The sequence below is a fragment of the Mustela erminea genome, chromosome 7 (assembly GCF_009829155.1).
Source record: "Mustela erminea isolate mMusErm1 chromosome 7, mMusErm1.Pri, whole genome shotgun sequence".
Lineage (NCBI taxonomy): Eukaryota > Metazoa > Chordata > Mammalia > Carnivora > Mustelidae > Mustela > Mustela erminea.
In genome coordinates, this window is record NC_045620.1 from 42,165,026 (window position 1) to 42,187,746 (window position 22,721).

The following is a 22,721-nucleotide window of genomic DNA, read 5'->3' on the forward strand; positions in this document are numbered from 1 at the left end:
AGCACAGAATGTGACCTGGACCAAGAAAGATGATTTGGCTGCAACCAGCTGGGTGGTTCTCTGTATCCAAAGAAGGAATGAGTCAACAGAAAAGGTGGGGAGAGGGGCCAACATTCAGCATGTGGGAGCTTAATAAAATGGAGAGTCAGGGGAACAAAAGTTGGCGGATGGGATCTGGAGCTGTTAAGGGTAGGGAACCACAATAGGCTTGGTACAAAGGGGAATTCCAGTCTCAGAAGAGCTGAAGTCTATTGAGGACAGAGCCCAATACATGGGAAGCCAACCTTAGTCAATACCACCCACCTGCCAACAGTCAGATTCCATGCCTACCCACAGCCTCCTGAGCCTTATTTGGCTTCCAAGGGACATTAACACCAGGAGAGGGGATAACCAGCATGAGGGACACCAGTACCTGGATCTCTAGGGGGAAAGATCCCCCCTTTCCATTGCAAAGTAAGTAGTTCTTCAGTTTTTCCACTAGTCTCTTATGTATCTAGTTGCTAAGAGACCCTTTCCTTGGGTTCAAAAAACGTCAGTTGACTTTGCTTGTGAATCATAAGGGACTGAGGAATCAAAGTTTAACCTGAGGCAAGTTCGCCAAGCCAGCCTGCCAGCTTCATTTTTCTCTTAGAAGAGTCTCACTGCTTTGAACCTGAGGATAGAATGAACTGAGGGTGAGAAATACACTTGGCCCAAAGGGATGAAGACTTTGTATTGCTAAATTCTTCATGTTCAGCACTACGTGGTTTGGGGTAGGGTGGGGGTGATTGGAAATCTTGGACCACGGAGTTTTAGATGCCTCAACAGCCAAATGATTCTCAGAATTCCTTTGGTTGGATGTTAACTGATCCTGATTTCCAACATGAGGCTTCCGACCAACCTGCCCTCGCCATCCCAAGTGTGGGTGACCCACCTCACAGTGCCCTTCAAAGATGTCCCTTTGCACCCAAGAGGATACCCCAACAGCTACTCCAAGCTGGACAGAAGGCAGGTGCTGCAACTTGTTTCTTTCTCTGGAGCTGCTGACTGGCCACAGATGACAGATAAACTTGCTAGGAAGCTCCTGATCACAAGGATACAAGTTTGCAGGTGAAGGGGCAGGTGTGACTAGTGAGGGTACTAGCACTGCAGAGTTATTGACCGGGGATGTATCTCATGGTAGAACATACATCTCGGGGTGCCTGGGTGGCTCAGTGGGTTAAGCCTCTGCCTTCGGCTCAGGTCATGATCTCATGGTCCTGGGATTGAGCCTGCATCAAGCTCTCTACTCACCAGGGAGCCTGCTTACCTCTCTCTCCCTCTCTCTCTCTCTGCCTGCTGCTCTGCCTACTTGTGATCTCTGTCAGTCAAATAAATAAATAAAATATTTTTTAAAAAAGAATATACATCTCAACCCCAAAGCCCTGTTTGTTTGGATAAAATAGAAGTCCATGTGGCTTTTTGTGGCATTTATTTGTTTTCATCCATCATGAGAAATTGAAGTCAAGCATTGGTACTAATCAGGGTACCTGAATGACTCCTTTATCATCAAGGTGCCAAATGTCATGAGTTTTGAGGGGACTTCATTCTCCAACACTCCAACTATGAACTTATGGTACAAAAATTGCAGGAAAACTAGATTATAATGGGTGCTTGGAGATATTTTCTTACAAGCTTTACGTTAAGGAGAGAACCAAGTGGAACGTTCCAACATGAAAGGGGAAAGAAGAAACAAGTAGAGAAGCCAGGTTAGACATGTCTTCTGATATATAAATTCATTTTATGATAGACCCTGTTGGAGCATGCCCTATATGGGGGCTCAGCAAACTACAGTCCAGGAACCCAATCCAGCCGCTTATAAACACACTTATATTGTAATAACAATCATGCATGTTGGCTTTTGCATTGTATTTTAGCATGTTTTCATGCTAAAGCAGAAGGATTGAGTAGTTATAACAGAGGCCGGACAGCCTATAATCTGGCCTTTGTAGAAAACGCTTGCCAATTTATCTCCTTGGCCTCTCCGGGAGGTCACCTGTAGACAGTTTCTGCACCTGCCGAGGATGATTTGCTGGGGGTGTTCTCAGACTGCAGAGACGCCCCAGACCTAATGGGCAACAGGCAGAAGTGTCAGGGAATCAAGGCCCCAGGGCTGGAGCCACCCTGACCTGAGCAAGAATGGGAGCTGGTGCATACATATCCCAGCTTCCTTGCCTCCTGTTGGGACAATCTGAAGATTTCCTACCTGGTCTCTTCCGGGGTCCCCAGTGGAATGGGACCCCAGGTTCCCAGAGCAGTGGCTGGTAGATTCATGCAGCCCGTGTCAGTGCCTCCCTTTCCTGCCTCAGACCCTCTTCTGTACCAGTCAAAAAACAGGAATCCGACCCGTGATGTTAGTAAGAAGAGTGACATAAGCACCATAAAGTGAGTATGAAGAAATATCACCTACTTAATTAGAAAGGCAAAAGAGACCACTAAAGGACACGGACCAAGCAATCTAATACATGCAAGTCAAGGGCACACTGTGAAGGAGAAGGTGGCTCTCTGGGACCATGGTGGGATCCCTGAGAAGGGCACCACCCACCCAAGTCCCTCGCATGCCTAGAGCGGATGCTTGAGGGCAGGTGGACGGCCTGGAAGGCCCAAACTTTTGAACAGAGGTATCAACAGTTTGGTGAAGGCTTCTCTGGGGAGACTGTAATGAGTCTGGTTCTGGAAATTTTGGAAAAGTTGAAAACTGGGCCATGGCAGCAGCCATGGGAAGGAATGGCTGCTGCCCGGGGTATGAGGACAAACAAGGAACAGGTCCCTTCCCCCACCTCCAGCCTTGCCCTCTTCCACTCCCAGGGAGACACTGGCAAAGCAGGGACACGGTCACAGGGTCCAGCCCTGGCACCAGAGTGTGGGGAGGCAGGCTTATAGCTAAAAGATGGGTGCTTCCTAATAGCCCTCTATGTTCCTGTGATCACAGCTCTAGAAAACCCCCTGCACCCAGGACCCTGCCTAGGGGCTGCTTCGGGATCTCTAGGGTTGGATCTCTGAAACCAACTCTGCCTAATGGAAACAAATAAGCAATGTGTGCAAAGCATGCAGAGTAGCTCTCAGAACTCAAGGGAAGTCTGAAGAACCAGCCTCAAGGAGCCTAGAGGAAGAGTAGAGATAGGAGCAACCCTAGGGAAAGAGAGACAGAGGGAATGAGTGATGGGAACATCAGACACCACCCCCCCCCCCCGTCACCAGCCAGCTCCAGCATTTATTTCCAGCCTCGGTTTTATTGGGCTCAGATTTCCAATTCCAACCGTGGGTCTTGTTTGAGACACTTGCCCACCCCACAGCCAGAGGCAGACAGGATGTCTTGACAGTCTGATCAAGGTTGTATCTAGTGTAGGAGGAGCAGCCCCTTGGTCCAAAGTCAGGACTGCCAACTGAGGACTAGGGGTTGTTGCTAGGCACATGCCAACCAGGCAGCAGTCTTAGGTTGGGTCCTCCCAGATGCTGAGTCTGAAACAAGGTCAAGTCATTTACTGGAAAAGAGCATCTATATACAGGGAACAGGAAAGTAAGGGATGGAAGGAGACTGATTTGGGGCATATGGGTGAGTGGGTTTCTTTGGGGGTCTCTAGGGCTCACTGGGGAGAGTATAGAACACATGAGAGTTATTCCAATGGAAGGGAGAGGGAGCTGGGGTATTTATACACCAGGTCCTGTCTCTCCTGGTTGAGGGCTGCTCCTGGGAGCACCAACGCCGCAGTGCTCCCAACATGCCAGGTGTGTAGACTGAGCACATTCCAATGACCACAGCAGCCCCTGACACAGACTCACACGCACTTGGCATGAGAAGCCTGGGGAAATAGGAATGAACCAGATCAACAAGGATCAGGGGATCTGGGGAATTAGCACCCAGGGCAGCTCACATGACAGCAGTTACTGGTCACTGACTGAAATGCTTGGTGAATGGGAGGAGTGGGCAGCTTGGATTCAGTTTCCTTAGGGGGTAGATAGCTTCAGGAGACTCTCAGTCCCGGACTTGAGGCTGAGTCAGGGAGAAGGCAGAGTCTCTCTGGTGCAACAGTTCAGACCAGCCTCCTGCAGCACTGGCACTTAGGAACCTCGGGGCTTGTCAAATCTCTGGTGTTCTCTCATCATCGATGCTACAGGGAGGCCTGCACTAAGCCCCCACGTTCACGACTAGAAATACGTTTCATCAGATTTAAGTGCTTGTTTCCAGAGACCTCAGGGAGAGGGCAAAGCTAGAAAATGACCCCATTCTGCAGCTCCCTGGGGAAAACAGAACCAAGCATGGAAAGTGGAGAGAAGCAGGTAAAGAAAGAGCAACCAGGATTCTGGGGGACAGGGGACAACTAGCCCAACTAGACCCCAAAGTGTCCAATGCAGGCAGCCCCACATTTCCCAGGGTAAGCCTGGTTCAAGGGTGAAATGAGGCTGCCGAGAAATGGGTGTTTTCTTGGTTCCTGCCTTCCTCCTTGACCTCACCTCCTCCATTGTCCCTCTACAGTCCCTTTGATTTCTCCTCCTTGAACAGGTTAAGTTCATTCCTGCCCCAGAGCCTTTGCACTTGCAGTTCCTCTGCCTAAGATGCTCTTCCCTTGACTCTGCACATGACTGGCCCACCTTGTCATTCAGATCACATGTCACCTCATCCATGGGGTCTTTGCTTGACCACCCAATCCAAAGTGGACCTCTGGTCACTCTTGCATGTCACCTTGTTGTTCCCTTCCTAGTCTCATCTCCCCAATGTTCTTTTATTTAGTTATCTATTTGTGCATTTCCTTCCTCTCCATGCCAAAATGTCCTGTCTGTGAGAGCAGAACCACATCTGATTTTCTCTGCTGTGTCCCCAGTGCCCAGAACCCTGCAGGGCACAGAACAGGTTCCCCAATCCATTTTTGATGATAGATTAAATATAATATAAAAATAAACTTTCTTTTCAAAAAGATGTTCCTGCCTTCTAAAATATGAACTGAACATACAGTCCACACAAAGTCTTATGTGGTTGTGATGTTGAATATAATATACTCCCTGATCCAAATTCCTAGTACATTCTGGGCTCCAGCTAATGGTTTCCATCATTCTCTTTAGCTTTTAAATTATAAATATTTCAGAAGTGTGTAATGGAGTGGGTCCTCCATTCTGCTTTTGGAAAGAACAACAAAAGCATATTTCTTTCTTGAATTCAAAACCTCAAATGAATTCAGAACAAGATTTTTTTAACGCTCTAAATAGATAGGAAAGGTAACCATTTAGTATTCTTCCTATTATTCATAACAAAGAAGTAATAGAATGTAATTTACGACTCCATCAATTTTCTCGAAAAATGTATCGCCGTCCTGCCAGATACTTTTGTTTTGTTTAGGTAGATACAATAATCCTTATATTTAAGCACATTTACCAGTGCCCTTATGAGCCTCTACACAGGGAAGGAGGAATTTCTCAACTGGTGTAAGTTAAAAAAAAAAAAAATGCAGAAAGTTAGTAGAAAAACAGATGTCTAGAGGCAAAATAGAAGTTTCTGTAAAGATTGTAGTTTGAGGGCACCTGGGTGGCTCAGTCGGTTAGATGTCTGCCTCCAGGTCAGGTCACGATCCCAGGGTCCTGGGATGGAGCCCCACATACGGCTCCCTGCTCAGTAGGGAGTCTGCCCCTCCCTCTCCCTCTGCCCCTCTCCCAGCTTATGCTCTCTCTTGCTCTAGCTCACTCTCAAATAAATAAATAAAATCTTAAAAAAAAAAAAAAAGAAAAGAAAAGATTGTAGTTTGAAGTAATTTGTTTCCTAGGAAGTGACACAGTAAGTACCAGAATGCACACGTGTATGAGTCCGTGTGCACATGTGTGCAAGAGAGTGTGCAAACACACATATATCACGGTGTACTGCATTACAGTCACCGAGATCATTATAAACCTGAGAAATCTCCCCTTATCAGCACAGCACGCTGTCTGGCACACAGCATATGCTCCGTAAATGGTGGACTGGAGTAATCAATTTAGTAACTCCCCCACAAGGAATGTATCAATGACATTTGATTCTGCTTTTTGGAACCTGACCCAGGATCGCAATTTCTGAGTGAGAACATTTTCACTGACTCTGACACCGGGACACTGGGAACATAAGCTGGGGCAGCTGGCACGGGTGCCCCACTTCACTTTGGTTCTCATGGCCCCTTACCATTGCCGAGTATCTCCACACCTGAGGTCCGAACACCTGCAACCCTACTTCTGCACCTGTGGGTTTTCTCGGCACCTCCCCACCCCCTGCACAAGCTAGCGCCCTGCAAGCAGCCCTCCGCACTGGCTGACAGGAGTTTATGGCTGGTGAGCCCCGCTCCCTCACCAGCTCTGTAGCGTGTGTTCTACTCCGTCTCCCAGCATCCCTCGGGGCGACTGAGCTCCACGTGCCCACAACGTTAACTGATACGGGAGCGCACACGTCTTACTGGCTGCCTTGCCGCCCCCGACTTCCTCTTGCACTCCCTTCCTGGTCCTTCCTGGGATCACATCCCAAAGAAATCCGTTCAAACCCTTGCTTCAGGATCAGCTTGTCGGTGAACCCGAACGAAGACAGATACCTTTCACCCTGTACCGCCGACAAAACACTCCTACACCTGAGCACATTTGTGCTTGAAATGCAACAGAAAACCACCAGCTGCTTCAATGAGCATGCTTCTGTGTGAAGTCCAGACACTTCCGGACTCTCTAATGAGTCTCTCAATGACCCATGGTGAAGAGCACATCTCTTTCCATAAAGGAGCAGAGTTTGACGGCCCCTTGAACGTGGCACCCTGCCCTGAACACGGCTGACCCACCTACTCTCCCAAGGCTCCTGTTAATTAGACAAAGGGTGTGCGAGCAAAGAAAACTTTTTAATTAAGGCTTCATTGGCAATGTCAGACGGGCCAACTATGGTCTAAACCAAACAAGGAACCCTCACTCTTTTATCACGTGTCCTAAAATAACAAAGCACTTCCCCTACAGTGGCCGCAAAGACATTGTCTCCCATCGAGTCCAGGCGTTTTAAGAGCTCTTCTCTCCCGATTTCTTCTTGTTTGCCTTTGTCTTCCCAATCATGGTCTCCACAATGACAGCTGTTTCCTCATAGGTCTGAATGCTCTCGGTTGAAAACTTCTCGATGGACTCCATCACTTCCACCTTCTCATATGCCAACGTCCTGGGGGGACTTCTCTCCTGTGGGCTGCTGCTCCTGGCCCCATGCTCCTCAGATCCACCCTGAGCCACCCCAGGCCTCTGAGACTGGGGTGGAGACGGTCCCTCCGGACCAGGTGTGACCACGGGACAGGGCCTCTTGGACACCTCATCCTCCTTTTGGTCCTCCCGTTTCTCCCCAGGCCCTTTCAGTCCTTCGGCATTAATCTCATTCTCCTTGCTGGCTGCATGCTGGTTAGGTGGCTGTCCGTCTTCCTTCCCCTGAAGATCCCCCTGTCCGTTCTCCAGCGGGGGCCCGGGCTGCTCAGGAGATGGCTCCACAGGGCTGCCGCGATGCAGAGAGTCATCCTCGATGGAAATGATCACTCCACCTCTGGCTGGGATGGAGGACGAGCAGAACCCAGGGTCCACATAACTGGCATCCCCAGAGACCAGCACATACCGCCCTTTGGTGTAGAGGTCAGCTGGGGGCTCGGGGTCTTGGGGGCTTTTCACTTTCTCCTTGACCTTCTTGAATAGTTTCCCAAAGGCTTTGCTTATCTGCCCTCCATCCGGTACGTCCTCTGGACACGCTTCTGGGGCTGGGGGACTGGTTTCATCACCTTGTGATTCAAGTGTACCTTCGCCGCCTTCTTTAGGAACGACCTGCACCAGCTTTGTGTCTTCTGGACCCTGCAAGGGTAGGTCTTCCAGACTTTCATCAGCTTTGTCTTTAGCTATGATCTCCTTTTTCCTTGGAATGTTCTTGGGGAGACCTTTTTGTCTTGGTTTTGCTGTTGTTATATCCTGCACAGCCCTAGTGAGATCTAAAAAAAGGGGAGAGTTTAAACTAAAGTCAAGTTTATCGATGAAAGAGGAAGAAAACGTATTTGTTGAAAAACAGGCTGTCAATAAATAAATTATTAATATTTAAATTTAAAAATTAAAATTAAATAAATAAAAGAAAAATAGGCTGTCTTGGAGACGAATGCCTAGCACTGGGGTAGACTTTGCAATACGCAGGGCAAGCTGTTTGGGTCTGACCCATAGCACCCATGACCCACATTAAGGTCCCACCTCTACAACGAGCTGTGTGACTTTGGACAGGTCGCTTGACCCCTCTGGGCTTGCAGAGGGGAGGGAAGGTGCTGCCTGTTCTGACACTCACAGTTTCCATCACACTGAGTACAACTTACTGGAACATTCTATGGCAATAACATTGGGTGTCCATACCCCAGCCCCTGCTGAGCTCATGATTAATACCAGTTAATGGAACTCATTCTACAGAGTCATCCTCGCCTTGGACTTTTCTAAAGGAGAGACAGCAGATCTGCCTGGGTCTCCCATGTGTTCTGAATGTCTTCGGGTACCGGAATCATATTGATTTCCTTTGCTCCATATGCACTGCAAGCTAAATAAATACAAATACCCCTCAAGTGGCATCCCCTTCCTCCTGGGCAAAAAGAGCAGGCAATTATTAAATTCAGAAATAATAGGAATCTTGAGCCACCTAGACAGCTCGGTTGGTTAAGCAACCAGCTCTTGATTTTGGCTCAGGCCATGATCTCAGGGTCCTGAGATTGAGCTCCACATCAAGCTTAGCACTCAGCATAAAGTCTGCTTGAAGATTCTCTCTCCCTCTGTTCCCTCCCCTTTTCTCTCCCTAAAATTAATAAATAAAATCTTTAAAAAAAAAAAAAACATAGAAAGAACATTTAATTTCCAGATGGATCAGAAGAAAGCATGAATGCCAAGTTCAGGAAGAAAGACATTTGACTTTTTTTTCTTGCTCTTCTATGATGGAAAACAGCAGAAGCCAGGACCATTACCTTTCCCACCAACCCGAGAGCTGAGAGAGGTTCCATGGCTTGGGGTGAACAGCGTGACGGGAGTTTCAATGAAGGCAGAGCTCAGCCTGGAGAAAGAACCAAAAAAAAAGGATGGTCACCAGCTTTAATTCATCAAACTACATAGTCGGTCAGGGCAAGGAGTGACTCTCTGATATGAGCAAAAATGAGGAAAGCTTTCTCTGGATCAGACTATTAATGAACCACATATATACTTACACATTAGACGAGCATGGGAAGGATTTCTTTGACCTGAAGTCATAAACTATGAAACACACATATAGGAGAATTGTAAAATGGGAATTGCTTATAATCTAAAAAGGTCATTTCTCTGTTCAACAGAGTTTTTGTTTTGTTTTGTTTTTTAATAGAACAGTAGCCAGCCCAGGGTGAAGTATTTAGGGCAATCAAGATATGATAACTCCAACTCTTTTTTTTTTTAATTATATGCATTATATAAATAGAGAAAAAATTGATAAAGCAATGGAGATAACATTTAAACAAGTGGTGAGTCTGTGAAAACAGTGTTCAGGGGTTCTGTGTTCTATGCTTGCAACATTTCTATCAACTTGAAATTAGAACGAAATTAGAACTCTGTGAACAAACTAACAAAAGGGCTATCTGATGAACTTTCTGTAAAGCCTTGCCTCCAAAACAAAAATTTTCAGTCACTTGTGCTAGTTCAAGATTTATTTTCATGTGTGCATAATGCATTCACTATAACATAAATATAATTTAGGACTGTGCAATAATCCATGGACGATAACTGCAGAAAGAAAAAGAAAATCTTGCTTTCTCTGCTCAACATCTGAGCACTGGCAGTCAAGATAGAGCATCCAGAGTGAAGAAAAGAACTGCTCCTCGTGGAGTAATACTGGGTGCTTCTTTTTAAATTCAATCTAGTCCCCCCAAATCAGCAAGACTGAATCAAAGAATCCATACTTAATAGAGAGTGAGAGTCCTTCTACGAAGTAACTTCTGTGAGTCCTCAAACTGCTCTCTGAACGGTATCTACAGATACAGACATGGACACAGACACAGATATAGATGATGCAGGTGTAGACCAACATAATACAGATGCAGACGGAGATAGAAACGCACATGTACCTGACACAAGTGTGCATGACAATGACATCGGCGCAGGTATAAGGGTGCACATACCTGAAGATGATGTAGATCTAGATGACATAGATGCAGATGAAGAATAGGGGTAGGTATCGGCGACAAAGATGTAGACGGCATTAGATGTAGGTGTACGTGGTATAGAAGTAGATGATGTAGATGTAGTTGTAGATGATGTAGATGATGTAGATAATGTAGAGGTAGCTGTGGATGAGGTAGGCATAGAAGGTGTAGATGTAGATGGTGTAGATGCAGATCATGTAGATGTAGGTGTGGGTGGGATAGACGTAGGTAAGGTAGGGATGGGTGTAGGGATGGGTGTATGTGTAGATGTTATACGTGTAGACACAGATGATGTTGGCATAGATGTAGATGCTAAAGAGGTAGTTGATGTAGATAATGTAGCTTTCAGTGTAGATGTACGTGTTCCCATGGATGATACGGATGTAGGTGCAGATGTAAGTGCAGGCGTCAGTATATACAGACGTGTAGAGCGATGACGAAGACTGTAGGTGTAGGTGATAGAGACATAGAGAGAGAGATTGAGAGAGGGCTAGGGAATTCAGGATAGGGACAGGAAATAGAGGTAGGGGACAGCAAATAGAGATAGGGATGGGGTAGGGTGAGGGATAGGGATTAGAGATGGGGATAGGGACAGGGGATAGGGATAGGGATGATTTCCCTGCTCTCCTAAAGTTGAAGGAGCTCAAGTCACAGCCCCATGATGAACAAGACCACCCAGTGCATCGACAGTCACACTACTGACCCAACCAGCTGATGAAAACGATAGTGGGGCACCTGGGTGGCTTAGTGGGTTAAAGCCTCTGCCTTCAGCTCAGCTCGTGATCCCAGAGTCCTGGGATCAAGCCCCGAATCGGGCTCTCTGCTCGGCAGGGATCCTGCTTCCCCCTCTCTCTCTGCCTGCCTCTCTGCCTACTTGTGATCTCTGTCTGTCAGATAAATAAATAAAATCTTTAAAAAAAAAAAAAAAGAAAGAAAGGAAGGAAGGAAGGAAGGAAGAAAACAACAATAGTAGCAGCAGTAACACCACCACCACCTCCAAGCTCTTGCTGAGTGGGGCACTGTGCTACGCACCCCACCTGCCTCATCTCATTGAGTACTCCTTGTCATCCTACTGGCTAACATGTCTACATTCCCAGAGGCTTGAGGAGCCAAAAGCAAGCTTCTCTGTGAGGTCTTTTGCGACCACCCTACTAAAAATTTCAAACACCCCCACCATTGCCCTCTGGCCAGGCCCTCTCTCGGGGTCACCAGGTACTCCATGGTGCTTGTCTTCTGTTCCAGAGTCATCCATCAGCTGCCTCCCCAACTAGGATTTTAGCTCCACGAGGCCATGGAGCCTGACCCGTACCCATCACCTGGCACACAGGAAGCAAGTGGCCGGAACAGGGAGAGGGGTGCAGTCTCAGAGCGGGGCCCATCTGTGACCTCACCTGTTGCCTTCATTCTCAATGATCCGATGGTACCGCTCCAGCTCGTTCTTCAGCGTCTGCTGGGCGACCACCAGCTGCCGGCAGTCGTAGGAAGACCTCTCCAGGCTCCTCTCGGCCTCCTCAATCTCCTTCCGCAGGGTTTCAATCTGTTCATTATAGAGCTGAATCTCATCATCGTAACACTCGTGGGCATCTTTAATAGCTTGTTCCAGGGCCGCAGTCTGTGGGCAAAGACACAGGCATGAGGAAAGCCCTCCTGCCTCTCCTAAAGACACAGGCTTGGCAGGGAGAACCCAGCCTCAGGTACCCCATTTTGTTTGCTTTGCTCCTTTGTTCCTCCTCCAGTTTCACTGTCGGCAATGAATCACTTTGGAATCCTGGAGCCAGAAAGGAACCTGAATGCTAGCCCTGTCTGAAATCTGCCCTTAACGGAGCCCTCACCAAAGACAGGCTAAGGATGGCAATCCTAGAAAAGAAAAAAGAAAACTGCTGTCCCTGGAATCAGATGTACAATTTGGATAAACTGTATTATTCGTATTCTGAGTTAGCATAAATCTGCCAAAAAAACAGAAGCACACATACTGAATAGATAAGATGCTATTTTTACTAAAATAAGGAAGAAGGGGTGTTCTTTGTCCTTATTTAATCACTATGACACTTTACTTTTGTCCTAATTTCTAGTTAGTAGAGTTATATGTCTGGGCAGCTGAAGTGTACAGAGTTACACTATTAACACACTGACACAGGGCAAGTCAAAAATAAGGTAAGAAAATAGAAATATGATAGAATATAATGTGGACTTGTATTCACTTTAAGAGCTTCTAACAAGAGTCATGGGTGTATTCATTTACAAGCTTAATATTTGTGTAGTCGTGACGCTTTTGCAATCTCATTTTCCGAGTAGAAAAGAATTCACCATGCATTATCAGTCCTCAAAACAAAATGAAACACACCAAAAAACCACTTCTACCTAGAACAGTGCATCCCAAAATTCAAAGGAGTCATGGGGGCTGGACAGGTATCTGAGTTCAACTTCCTGTATGTCTGCTAAAGGCATTTCATGCACGCGGCTGAATGTGCATACTGGACAGTCTAGAGGATGAGAATTCCTACGACACCTGATTGCCTTGAACAGTGAAGTTTCCTAACTGGTGACACTTGAAAACTTAGCTTACAATGGTTTCTGGAAATGTGTCTGTTGTATCAGCAAGGAAGGAAGGAAGGAAGGACAGCGGGGCAGAAGGAAGAAAGGAGGGCAGGAGGGTGGGGAAGGAAGGAAGGAAGGGGAAAGAAGGGGTATGCCTACTCCACACTTCGGGAAGTCATCTGCCAGCCCGTGTCATCCCCTTGTCTGATGTCTGTGCCATCTCACTCACTGAGGGGTCCCAGCAGTAGTGTGACCCCACTCTCCTGACCAGAGCTACAGAACCGGGGCTGGGTCAGACACAGACCCGCCTATCACATGCTTCCTCTCTGGGGAATTCTCAGAAATAGCAGATCTCAGAAATAGCAGTGAGCTGGTGGCAGGTTCACAGAACCCTGGGGCTGCCCTCCTGGAGTGGCCATCTTTCGCAACGTGCATGAAGAAGTTAAGAAAGCAGAGTCGCGCAGCGGAAGCGTGCTGGGCCCATGAAGAAGTTAAGAAAAGCAGTTCTTCAGACAGGCAAAGAAAGGAAGCCAAAGGGCAAAGACAAACAGAGATGAGAGAGTTTGTGGGAGAGAAGGGAGACAGAGGGTGAGCAGCTACCCCAGATCTAAGCTCCTGGTTCCTGCCCGGAACCCTGCTCTCAAATTTCATAAACTGTATTTTATATCCTGCTTCTCTGGGAGGGACAAGGAATAGAGTGGAGAAACCTGGCAGACACCACCTTAACCAAGTGACCCCAGTTACATGCCCACAAGATGTTCCCCTGATGAGAAGCGCCGAGAAGGACACTCACTCCTGTGGGTTCCAGCCAGGAACGCACAGCCACAGCCTAATCCTGAAAAAAATATCTGGGAGCCCAAAAGGAGGGTCATTCCACAAAACAACTGGCCATCAGGTCATAAAAGACAAAGAAAGGCAGGAGCTATATCCCAAATTGGGGTAGACTAAGGAGTCACAGCACGTAAATGCGAGCAGTATCCACAGAAAAAAAATGTCGATGGGGTAATTGGTGAAATTGTTGCCAAGTCTATTACAAGGATGGTATCATCGCTAATTTCCTGGTTTCAGGTTATTAATTAAGGAGCTACCATTTGGGGAATCTGGGTGAAGATATGTGGGCAACCCATGGGCTATCTTTGCAGCTTTTGAGAAGTCTAAAATTTTTTTCAAAATAAAATTAAAGGGACGCCTGGGTGGCTCAGTTGGTTGGGCAGCTGCCTTCGGCTCAGGTCATGATCCCAGCATCCTGGGATCGAGTCCCACATCAGGCTCCTTGCTCGGCGGGGAGCCTGCTTCTCCCTCTGCCTCCATCTGCCAGTGCTCGCTCTCGCTCTCTCGCTCTCTCTCTGACAAATAAATAAATAAAATCTTTAAAAAAAAAAAATAAATAAAATAAAATAAAATAAAATTAAAGCGTTCTGTTTCCTGCTTAAGCTTGCTTGATCGGGTTTCTGTTCCTCCGAATAAATGAGCATATTAAATTCACAGTTACCTGTCATGTCAAATACCAAGGTCTCCCACTAATTCCCGGTCCGGCTACGTGTTCCGACTTCATTTATAGTGTTCATACACTATAGGGAACGCTTCCAAGAAATAAGCACTTTAAAAGACCCCTTCAAGGCTAGAGGCTCAGAGACAAGAAGCCATCCAGGAATGGAAGAAACCCAAGGTCACACATTCCTTTTCTACGGTGCAGCCCTGAGAACAAGCCTGGGGGACCCTGGCCGCCCTGGGGGCCCTGCTGCACAGGCCAGACCGCCCAGGGTCCCCCAGGGCAGCAGGGAGGGCTGCCTTTGATCAAAGCTTACCTTTCTCCAGGGACAGGAAAGAGCCTGTGCCTGCAGCACACAGACTTTAAAAGTATGCATTTTCCACAAACAAATATCAAGGGGGGAAAAAAAGAGACACAGGATGGATCAGAGAGACTTAAAAGACACAGAAACCAGTTACAACCTGTGGACCTTATTTGCATCCCAATCCAAACAAAGGCTAAAGAATGAAACTGTGGGAAAGAATCTCCACTGGCTGATTCTGTATAATCTGGAAAAGATCAAACCAAACAGATCGAGACCAATTCAGTGGTTGCCTGGGAGTTTGGGAAGAGGTGGGGGATGGGGCTGGCCAGGACGGCAGCTCCTGGGGGAGGGGACTATCCTGTATTTTGATTGTGGGGATGTGTACGCAGCACGTAGAGTGCTGCGTGCCTTTGTCAAATAGGTAGAACATGTACGGAAAAGGGTGACAAGGGCTGTTTGCAGACAGCACCTCAGTTAATGATGAGGTTCAAACACGGCTGGATCAGACGATTGGGTGTCGGATTGTTTCAGAATTACCCGGGGGGGTGTAGGGGTGTAGGCGATATAAGAGGGACCATGTGTTTCGGGGCATGGGGACCAGGGGCTCATGAGACTGTTCTCTCACTTGTATATACTTTTGAAGCGTTCCAGAATAGAGCGAAAACAAGAAAAGATTATGTGTACAGCGAGTCTATGGCCCACTTTGGGTCTGGGTTCCCCAGCCCCGGGTGGGAATAATGGTTTGTGCAGGCACGTTCTCACTCGCAGCAACTCCCCTGCTGCAGGACCGCCTCCCGGGGGACGGGGCGATTATGACTTCTGCTTTACAGAACAGACCCTTAGGCAAGGTGACCTGCCAATCAATACCGGATTCAGAGCCACCTTGGCAGGGTCTGAGACGCTTCCTGAAACTATGGACCCTCCTGCGTCAGCCACCTCCCAGCTGCAGGAGAACAGGACACACACGCACATACACAAAACACACACGTCTCTCCCCCGCACCCTCCGCCTTTGGAAGACCCCCCACCCCCTCGCCAACTTCCACAGAGCAACAGGCAAGCATCACCAGCATGTTCTCACTGGAGACCGAAGGGACTCGGGGTAACCCCCACGCAGACTTCTTCCTCCCTGGCCACATCCACCATCCATTTGACAAACTTTTAAAGGTAAGTAGGATAGCAACGCATTGTCATAAACTGGGAAATTAGAAACTAGAAACTTCTAACCTTCCAGGGCAAGTGTGATTGTTTTCTGTAACTCACGAGCTGGTGGTTTGCTGGTGGGAGTGGCTGGGTGGTTGGCTGGTGACTGTCCTCTGGTGGAATCTGCGGAGGAACACCTGCCCTGGGACAAGGCGCTAGGGACGACTGAAAGGTGTCTTCCAATCTCTGACGGGCAGTGGTGCTCTGCCTGAGTCTGCTTGTGTCCACCAAGAATCCACAGTCTCCAGCGAAGGGCTGACTGAGTTTATAAAACTGGATCTACATCTACGTCACTGTGGTTTTTACAGATCAATAATTTAAACTCTTCATCACAGGACACTTGGGTGGCTCAATCAAGTAAGCATGTGCCTTTAGCTCAGGTCATGATCCCAGGGTCCTGGGATTGAGCCCCACATGGGGTTCTTTACTCAGCAGGGAGCCTGCTTCTCCTTCTCCCTCTGCTGCTCCCCCGCTTGTACTCTATCAAGTAAATAAAAATCTTAAAAATGAAATAAAATAAGTAAATAAAATCTTAAAAATAAAATATTCATCAAAAGGAGGGATATTCAAGAAAAATATTAAGAGCCCCACTTTCACCAGCGTAAAGGAGGCCGAAGAGAGGTCTCTGCCACGAGCAATGTTGGCACCAGCGTGGCTGCCTGGGAATGAGACGCGACTCCTCCTAGGACCCCGCAGGCCAGTGTGGGAGGTGGCTCACTCAGAGACACGCCCAGGGCAACACCAAGCACAGGGAGGCCCTCAGGTGCTGGAGGATGTCAGAGAAGGCCAGTCCTGGGTACCAAAGAAGAGAAAGTTCTTCTGGAAAGAGGAGAAATGGTGAGCAAAGGAGCAGATGCCAGAAACAACAGGAGAGTCAGGAGAGGAAGAGGAGAGAGAGTAGCCCCCACACGATTCCAGGTTTGCTGGACGGGAGCAGCCACACGGACACCGGAAGAGTAGCCCCCACACGATTCCAGGTTTGCTGGACGGGAGCAGCCACACGGACACCGGAAGAGTAGCCCCCACACGATTCCAGGTTTGCTGGACGGGAGCAGCCACACGGACACCGGAGAGAGAGGCCGGTGGAAGGGCTGGGCCGCGCTGCAACCTGACCTTCACCTTGAGAGCAAGGGTGACTGTTGTGTTTCTCCTTGGGCCGTTTACAGCCTCTGTGAGCAGCTGCAGGCAAGAGCCACACCATGCCTTGCTCGGTATTCCCTGAACCTCAGCTGGAGCTTAGTGGTCAAGATTGAATGAAGGAGTCCGTGTTTGAGCACAGGGTCCCAGAGACCCAATAGGGACCCAGGACAGTGCCTGGCAATGAGCCCCCACCCGGAGCGGTGACCTCCTGCTTCAGTCCTCTTAGGCCCCCGGAGGCCTTTGGGTCAAGTCCTTTTTTAAGCAGGAAACGGGTTCCTTTTTCTCCACATCCTCACCAACATGTTGTTGTATCCTGTGTTTTTGATTTTTGCCATTTTGACAGGTGTGAGGGGATACCTCACTGTGGGTTTGATTTACACCTCCCTGATGTTGTGCTCAACATCATCTGTTGGTCTACAAAGAAGAGACCCACCCCAGTGTTCAGACAGTCTTCATCTGTCAGTCACCTGTATGTCTTCTTTGGAAAAATCTCTTCTCAGGTCCTCTGCCCACTTTTAATTGGATTAGTTGTTTTTTGGTGTTGAGTTGTTTCAGTCCTTTATCTATTCTGGATATTAACCCATCATCAGATACAACATTTACAACTATCTTCTCCCATTCAGTAGGTGAATGGGTAAAAATGAATGGAATATTACTCAGTCATTAAAAAAATGAAATCTTGCCATTTGCAACAGGGATAGAGCTAGAGGGCATAATGTTAAATGAAATAAGCCAGTCAGAGAAAGACAAATACGGTATGATCTCCCTCATATGTGGAATTTAAGAAACAAAACAAATTATTAGAGAAATTAAAAGAACAGACAGAGAAAACAGACTCTTAACTACAGAGAACAACTGATGGTTATCAGAGGGGAGGTAAGGGGGATTGGTCAAACAGAGGGGATTCAGAGTACACTTGTCTTGATGAGCACTGATGCACAGAAGTGTTGCACCAGGGGCGCCTGGGTGGCTCAGTGGGTTAAATAAAGCCTCTGCCTTCAGCTCAGGTCATGATCCCAGGGTCCTGGGCTTGAGTCCCACCTCGGACTCTCTGCTCAGAGAGGAGACGGCTTCCTCCTCTCTCTATCTGCCTGCATCTCTGCCTACTGTGATCCCTGTATGTCAAATAAATAAATAAAATCTTAAAAAAAAAGGAAGTGTTGTACCATTACACTGTACTCATGAAGTTAACATATGCTGTATATTAATTTTACTTCAATTTCAGTAAGAGGGAAAATTTAATTCTAAAAAAAGGAAATGGAAGAAATCAAGTGTCCTTTACCAAAATCTACCACTAGATGGGGCTAGGCAACTTTAATGAGAAATGATAACTGGGGGAGGTTCACTCCTTCCAAGTAATAACATGACCTTTTTCACTTTTCCTGTCACAGAAACTCTCAGTCAATGAGATTAGGGAGTCAGAAGCGCCTGTCCCTTTTCTTCCACCTCTAAGAAGTGCCATCCCAGTGGTGTCAGGTATGGGCTATGTCTGGCTTCAAAGAAGGGGCTGCCAGCTCTAAGGGAGGGTGCTATTCCTTCCATCCTGTGGACTGGAGTTCTCAAACTTGACTCTGTACAACCACCCGGAGGGATTGTTACAACAGAGATTGCTGGGCCCCACCCCAAAGTTCCTGATTCAGGAGGTCTGGGATGGGCTTTTGAATGTGCATTTCTGATGTTCCTCGTTTAGGGACCTCACCCTGAGGACCATGCTATGGAGGGTTCTGGAAGCATCAGATCCTCTAAACAGAGACAGAACCAAATGCTATGGTTCTGCCAGGTTGGAGCCTTCAAGCTACAAGGAGTTCTCCCTCACCCCCTCCCTCGTCCCCAGGCATAGCACTGGCCCTGCTGAGGGGCTAAGCCACCAAATCTCCCTCGGAGCCCTCAGCCTGGCTCCATTGGGAAGCCTCTAAAACCTTTAAAATCAGCAAAAAAGCCATCCATGAGCATTTCTTGAATAGGCTATGGAAGGCCCAAGCCAGGGATTCAGGTGGACCAGATGTAAAACCTTCTGACCCAATCCGGGGCCCACCCCTATACTGGTGTTCTCAAAGTGTGGTTCCTGGATCAAAATACCATCACCTGGAAACTCAGAATTGCTCATTCTTGGGTGCCTGGGTGGCTCAGTGGGTTAAGCCGCTGCCTTAGGCTCAGGTCATGATCTCAGGGTCCTGGGATAGAGTCCCGCATCGGGCTCTCTGCTCAGCAGGGAGCCTGCTTCCTCCTCTCTCTCTCTCTGCCTGCCTCTCTGCCTACTTGTGATCTCTGTCAAATAAATAAATAAAATCTTAAAAAAAAAAAAAAAAAAGAAATGCACATTCTTGGGCCAAACCCCAGAACTACCGAGTCAGAAACTCTTGGGTGGGCCCAGCCATACCTGTGTTTTAATAAGACCCAATTAGACAGACTTTTGGTCCCCATGACCTTTGCCCCTTGGCTTTATGCCCGTGAAGATGTTATGTTACACAGCAAAAGGAACTCTGCAGATTAAGGTTCTTAATCAGTTGACCTTAAAAAAATAGGGAGACTATTACAGATCATTCCTGATCATAGGAGCCCTTGAAAGGGGGCTCTCATAAGACAGAGAGTTTAGATGTCCAAGAAAAATTCCACGCACTGTTGCTGGATTTAAGGATGGAGGGGGCTGTGTGCCAAGGGACATGGGAAGCCTCTAGAACAACTCCTGGCTGACAGACAGCAAAGAACTGGGGTCCTCCATACTGCCTGCCCATAGAATTGAATCCTGCCAACAACATGAATGAGACTGGAAGATTCACCACCGAGAACCTCCAGAGAAGAAGGCTGGCCAACACCTTTATATCACCCTTGTGAGACCCAGAGCAGAAAAACCAACCAAGCCTGCCCAGACTTCCAACCCCATGGAAATGTGGGATAAAGCATTGCTGTTTCAAGTCCTTGCATCTGTATTCATTAGATGAATAAATTCATTAGAGCAGTGAGAGAAAACTAATACAACTTGTGTTTCTTCAGACCCACCGCTAGATTTCTTTACTATAAGCACATAAATTATGATATAGAAAATGACTGGTAATATTTTGGTAACTATCTCAACAGAATTGGTTTCTTTTTAATTATACATACTTTATTTTTATTCTATGCCCTTAACATTTCTCTGAGAAGCGGTCCATGGGCTTTACCAGGTGGCAAGGCGGGGGTCAGAGAAGACCCCCGATTTAGAAAGACAACATCAGGGCAAGACCAGTAAGTCTTGGCAGTAACCATGGGTGGGGACAGGCAGCCAAGCAGACAGGCTGATTTCATAGTCTCAGCAATTATGTTAATCTGTGAAGCAAGGTCTTTCATTTACATCTAACAAGCACATATATGTACATAGAAACAGTCACCTTTTTGCCCTGGAATTGGAACTTACCATGTCAGGCTGGGCTCTTGCATTTTCTCAGTGCAGCCACGCGAAGAGCCATAATTTACATCACAAACCATAGACATCACACAAATGTGTGTGTGTGTGTGTGTGTGTGTGTGTGTATGCATTTGAACAAATATAGATATTTCAATATGCAAACGTATATATTTAAAATGCAGGTTTCGGGGTGCCTGGGTGGCTCAGTGGGTTAGAGTCTCTGCATTCAGCTCAGGTCATGATCCCAGGGTCCTGGGATCGAGCCCCACATCGGGTTTTCTGCTCTGCGGGGAGCCTGCTTCCTCCTCTCTCTGTCTCTCTCTCTGCCTGCCTCTCTGCCTACTTGTGATCTCTGTCTGTCAAATAAATAAATAAATAAATCTTTAAAAAAAAGAAAAAAAGGAACTGACAACACTAGACTAAGCTAGAAAAAGAAATAACCAAGTGCATAGTTAGTAATGGTGGGATTTGTTTGGTGAAACCTGCATTTTAATATATATTTTTTTATCTTGCTTTTTTTTATCTTATTTTTTTAATCCATCCTATCACCCAATGTCTTTTTTTTTTTAAGATTTTATTTATTTATTTGACAGACAGAGATCACAAGTAGGCAGAGAGGCAGGCAGAGAGAGGAGGAAGCAGGCTCCCTGCTGAGTAGAGAGCCCGATGTGGGGATCCATCCCAGGACCCTGGGATCATGACCTGAGCCGAAGGCAGAGGCTTTAACCTACTAAGCCACCCAGGCGCCCCCATGTTCCTTCTTTTTTTAATGCTCATCAATTCTACTGAATTCATTTTACCACCCAAATGGTAAAATGTTTTTTACCTTTTTACAATGTAAAGACTGGTCCACGTCTCCGGGATCAGTAGGCTTGAGTCCGCTTCTCCAGTCTCTCATTTATACACACATATGCACACATATACACATACACACAGATACACAAACTTATATACATAGACAAATATACACATATACATACATGTACACAACATGCACACACACACACATACTCATGCATACCTACACACACATAAACACATATATATACACACGCATGCAAACATACACCCCCCCACACATACTCATGCTCACTCTATTCTTCCCAGGCCTCAGAGGAAACCACAAACTACCAAGTCACCAAAATGGTGTGTCTGGTCCCTCCCTGAGCCATGGTTTTTCACGAGAAGCATGAGCTTAAGGGCAATACTCGATTTCTCAAGCAGTGAGCTTTATCTCAGGAAATAATCACCAGACCCCAGTTTGCTTTCAGTGGCTCCTGAGAGTTGCTGCAAAGTGACAGGTTTGTGCAATGAGCAGTGGGACAGAAAGGAAGATTCTGGAACTCCATAGTCCCCAAATGAGATTCTGGGCAGATCTGGAGGGCACTGAATCGCTACAAAATCTCCAGATCTATTGAGGCTTTAACTTTTTATTTTGCAGGAATTGAAGGGTTAGAGACAAAGTAACATACAATGTTCTATGTTTCCTAATTAGTCCAATTTTGCAAACTTTTTGTTCTCTTGTCCCTTATGTGTACTTGCCAAACCAACTATCAATTTATTTTTAGATTTTGGAAACACAGGTGCACAGTATATGAAGATTTAGTATTTTAACCCAACATGCCCCATCAGAATTGTCAGTAATGAGAGAAAGAAAATTGGAAGGAATCAGAGGGATAAGCCATGAGCTCATTAACCAAGAAGGAAAGCCACGGGGAAAGGAGTGAGTTCTTCTGATGACTTTAGTTTTCAAATTAAGCTTCATCAAAAAAAAGGGGGGGTGGGGAGAGGGGGTAGAAATGGGAGCTTTATGCTACGAAATTCTGAGCAGAGGCAAACACTGGCACAACCACTCTTTCCCAAGCCATAATCAAATTCCAAAGTAGAGGGCTCCTGGGTGGCTCAGTCCGTTATGTGTCTGCCTTGGGCTCAGGTCATGGCCCCAGGGCTCTAGGATGGGGTCCTGTATCCGGCTCCCTGCTCAGCAGGAGTCTCCCTCTCTCTCCCCCTGGTCATGCTCACTCTTTCTCTTTCTCTCTCAAAAACAAATACATTTTTAAAAATCTTTTTTAAAAAATTCCAAATTAGAGATTTTAAGTCATGAAATGAGAAACAGGAAGTACAGATTTGACCAACTAGAGGATAAAAATTCCAACTCTTCTTATCCATCTTTTATTTTTAAGAACAAGGTTAAACTGGGCAAAACAAATCACCTTGCAGAAGCCTTGCTGGGGGAGGAGTGACATGAGGGGAACCTCTGAGACTCCTGGAACTGGCATGACCCATTATCCCTGCTTGCCCAGGACTCCGCCAGTCTGGGCATGACGGTCCTCCTTCCTGGGACACCCTCGGCCAAAGCAGGACAGCTGGTCACGCTCCTCAGAAGGGCCAGTTTCTGGCTCAGAGCACTGGACACACAGGTGTGTTGAGTTTCTGAGAATCCCCCGCCCACCCCTGTGGGATACTTACACGTTTTTCTGCACATACAGAC

The 22,721-nt window shown here is 47.0% G+C and overlaps 1 protein-coding gene across 1 annotated transcript in view; it reads right to left on the reverse strand.

Annotated features, from left to right (window-relative positions):
- Window positions 1-6,830: 6,830 nt before the first annotated feature.
- The window catches only part of BFSP1 (beaded filament structural protein 1), a 43,118-nt gene continuing 27,227 nt past the window's right edge, over window positions 6,831-22,721 (reverse strand). Inside the window, exons 6-8 of the mRNA XM_032351460.1 lie at window positions 11,561-11,781; window positions 8,967-9,052; window positions 6,831-7,964 (exon numbers count right to left, since the gene is read on the reverse strand). Coding sequence (XP_032207351.1) covers window positions 7,009-7,964; window positions 8,967-9,052; window positions 11,561-11,781 — 1,263 coding nt within the window. The 3' untranslated portion in view covers window positions 6,831-7,008. The remainder of the gene's footprint in view (window positions 7,965-8,966; window positions 9,053-11,560; window positions 11,782-22,721) is intronic.